Here is a 3833-nt window from a genome sequence, read left to right on the forward strand (position 1 = left end):
TACACACACTGCCAACACACATTTCAGTTCAAACAACTTGTAAAAGTGCATGTAGCATCCTATGACCCCTTTAAAAAATGACAGTGAAGACATGTATTAAGTTACAAAAGAATTATGTTTAATGTACAGTGTTCAGCATTGATAATCAATAATCAGAAATGTTTCTTGAGCAGCAAATCAGCATATTAGAATGATTTCTGAAGATCATGTGACACTGAAGACTGGAGTAATGATGCTGAAAATTCAGCTGCGCATCACAGAAATTAATTCTCTTTTAAACAGAAATTCACATAGAAAACAGTTGGAAATTGTAATAATATTTTGCAATATTACTGTGTTTTTAATCAAATAAATGCAGCCTTGGTGAGCAGAAGAGACTTCTTTCAAAAAACATTTAGAAACATTTGGCCCGCCAGCAATAATATCTGGCCCACGCCCGCAGCCAGATTATTTTGTTAGCGGCTGGTTCTGAAATAGATCTGTCATGACAGCAACAGTTACTCACAATCACTTCGTCTTTAGTGATTTTGCCTTCAAAATAAAAGTATGAGAGCGTTTTTGAAGCAATGTTTTATTTTGAGATGAATTGAGAGCTTTTAATTTGAAAAGTTCTGAAAGACATTCAAAAGAGTCTGTGGATCGCTAGACACACCTCTAAAATAGCCGTCATGAAATGTGTGGTATGAAAAAACTAACAGTGAACCACTGAAACATAAAAGTAGGCTACGGCAAATCATTATTACAGTAAGTTAGGCTCCATTGTGTATCAAGCAAATTAAAATGATACACATTTATTACTTACAATATGGAAAGTGGAAATAAAACAGTTCGTATAAGAGCATGACTCAAACATTCCATTAATGGGCTTATTCAAGCAGTTATTTTTATCCATTCTGCATCTCCCACATATGTGTTTTAGCAAGGCGGTCTGTGGTGCACCATGTATTGGTTTATCAGTTCTTACCAGAAAAAAAGGAGGCAGTTCAGCCTTGCGTATAAAAGCTACAGTTATATGTTGCACAGCATGAGAAGAATTAAAATTCATTAATACATGTTCCCACAATTGCCTATGCTTTCTCTATTGTGTCAGATTCAGTTGATCATTTTTTAGAATCACTTTTTCTTCTGTTCAGCAGATCATCTGCTATGTGCACAATCTGCGTGAGAGCCCTCATTATCAGCACATCCATGTCATTTTGTGTATCAATCTCCTCATGGTAGTTCCTCACAGGGAAGATGTGGCTCACAGGGACTCCAACAGAATTAGAGCACTGCTGCATCTGTAGAATGAAGAACACAGGCTGAATATTTCTGGGGGTTGTAATATATATGTTTAAGAGCATATTCTTTTTATATATATGTTTGTGACGTTATAAATCTACTTGTGTGTCAGTGGAAAGAGCAGCTTCAATTATTAAAACTCAATCGTCGTTTTTTTGGACTAGCCATACTAATGATTTGCAGAAAATAATTTAAATAATGCATGTATTATTACTATGTTGTAAAGCTCTAGACTGTTAAACAAAACTGCAAGGTAAAGCCAGAGGTCTGACCCCACATTCTCTATCTGAGAACAGAGAGGACCTGTAATTACCTTCTCTTTTATCTTCTTGCTAGTGTAGATTTTTCTTAGGCTTTTTTTGACTAGTGGGCATGCTTCATCCACCCTCGTCATGATGACTGCCTGAGGAATTTCTGTTAAACGGAAACATACATTTAAATATTGATTCATTGTGTGATGTTACATTCTACATCATTTTGCTAGATTTGTGTGGCATGAAGAAAGTTTCAAAAACTTTGAATTATCCAAATAAACTATTGGACCCATTATTTACATTTTGGATTTTAAAAAAATGTATTATTGTTTTTAGAATCCTACAAAAAACACATTAGCGAGTCTTCTTTTAGTGAGTCACATTTATCATGTGGATATTTTAACAGATTATTAAAATGTATTGCTGATACTCACCCAGACTGCTGGCCTTCTGTCTAATATCTTTCATCTTTTTGAAGACTTCATGATTCATCAATGATACCTTGTCAGCTGCTATGACGTAGACCAGGCAGTATGTCAGATCCTCAGGGCTTGTTTCACTTTTGCAGTCGCTATTTTTATCAGAAGCAGATGGATTGAACTGAATGTAAAAATAAAAGAAAAACAAAGAGGTGAGAGGAAAGGCATTATGTTATAATTCTGCGGTGTCGATGCATTGTTTGAATAACATTGAAATAATTTCACAAAGCCACTTTAAAGCTGGGTAAATTAACAAATATTGTGTCCTTCCTTAAGGAGACCCTCGAGGCATTTGGCAATGTCTTCCGGATGTGCACCATGTGAGTCTTCGAGTTCTAAGCCCATGATGTCATTGAAGACAAAAGGCAGAACTGATTGTCCATTTCTTATGTAATATGTTCTGTACTGTAAATAAATGCAGAAGTATAACAATAAAATAAACAACTTGGGTATTTCAAATATATTTGTTATGGACATATACAAAAGCAACCAGCACGTAAAATGAGGCATTTGGATTATTTCATGTAGATGATTACTTTTGCTTGTTGGTGTAGAAGCTCCTAGTTGTCATATAGGGATTGGTTGGCATAAATTCAGATGCACACTTAAGTAATTCAATAATTTTAAAAGGGTCATGAACTGAGAAATCAAATGTACTATAAAAACATCTTGTAAGTTTCAAAACTTTAAAAACATCTTTTATTGAAACCAAGCTCAGAAAACGACTTGGTTTGGAATGTTCTACTCTATGATGTAATAGTGTGGATAGGCACCGCCTCCGCAGAAGAAGATCAACGCCTTGACATCACTGCCTCTTTAGCCCCGCCCACCGATTCTACATCACTGCATATTTAGCCCCACCCACTGATACGTGCATGTAGTAGGAGGAGAGGCAATAATAATAGTTGTGAAAAACAGTCTTTGAATTGCATTCCTTGTGATCATAACACCCTATCTCAATCTGACGCGAACGCTGTTGTGTCATGGCATGAATCCATTTCTCTTTCAGGTCAGAAGCATGCTAGTATGCTAGAAATAGAACAGGACATCAGTTTACTGTCTGGGATTTGTAGTGTCAATCTGTGCCGCATCACTCGCCGATTATAATGGGTTCTGTCGTCTATAGTCGCGTTGCGCTGTTTGCGTCCGGTGTAAACATGGTAAGAAAAGGAAAGACCTACAGATTGGGTCAGTGAAACACTGTTTGCTTGTTTGCTTTACTTTACTACGGATTCATTTTTAAACAAGACCGTGTGATGCAGGCTTTTTAAAGAGACTGAAAGTAAAATATTATGCAGTTCTGAGTCTGACGTTTGATATACTGAGAACATATACATTTTTAACCTAAATGACCCATGTAGTTTTCAGAGTACATAACAGCAGCATCCGTCTGTTATTTTAATAAGCGAAACTGTTGGCCAATCACAGCAGTATATATATATATATGTGTGTGTGTGTGTGTGTGACCCTGGACCACAAAACCAGTCATAAGGGTACATTTTGTGAAATTTATATTTATACATCAATGGAAAGATTATTTATTCAGCTTTCAGACGATGTATGGTTTGTTAGGATAGGACAATATTTGTCTGAGATACAACTATTTGTAAATCTGGAATCTGAGGGTGTAAAAAAATCAAAATATTGAGAAAATCATCTTTAAAGTTGTTCGAATGAAGTTCTTAGCAATGCATATCACTAATCAAAAATTACGTTTTTTTTTTGTTGATATACACTGAACAAAATTATAAACGCAACACTTTTGTTTTTGCCCCCTTTTTTCATGAGCTGAACTCAAAGATCTAAGACTTTTTCTATG

The 3833-nt window shown here is 35.6% G+C and overlaps 1 protein-coding gene across 1 annotated transcript in view; it reads right to left on the reverse strand.

The window, feature by feature from the left end:
- Positions 1-1100: 1100 nt before the first annotated feature.
- Positions 1101-3833, reverse strand: part of LOC107757444 (interferon-induced protein 44-like) — a 4758-nt gene continuing 2025 nt past the window's right edge. The window contains exons 3-5 of the mRNA XM_016574922.1: positions 1970-2135; positions 1595-1695; positions 1101-1280 (exon numbers count right to left, since the gene is read on the reverse strand). Of these exons, the coding sequence (XP_016430408.1) occupies positions 1101-1280; positions 1595-1695; positions 1970-2135 (447 nt within the window). The remainder of the gene's footprint in view (positions 1281-1594; positions 1696-1969; positions 2136-3833) is intronic.

This window comes from Sinocyclocheilus rhinocerous, unplaced genomic scaffold (genome assembly GCF_001515625.1).
Source record: "Sinocyclocheilus rhinocerous isolate Xijiao unplaced genomic scaffold, SAMN03320098_v1.1 scaffold4338, whole genome shotgun sequence".
Lineage (NCBI taxonomy): Eukaryota > Metazoa > Chordata > Actinopteri > Cypriniformes > Cyprinidae > Sinocyclocheilus > Sinocyclocheilus rhinocerous.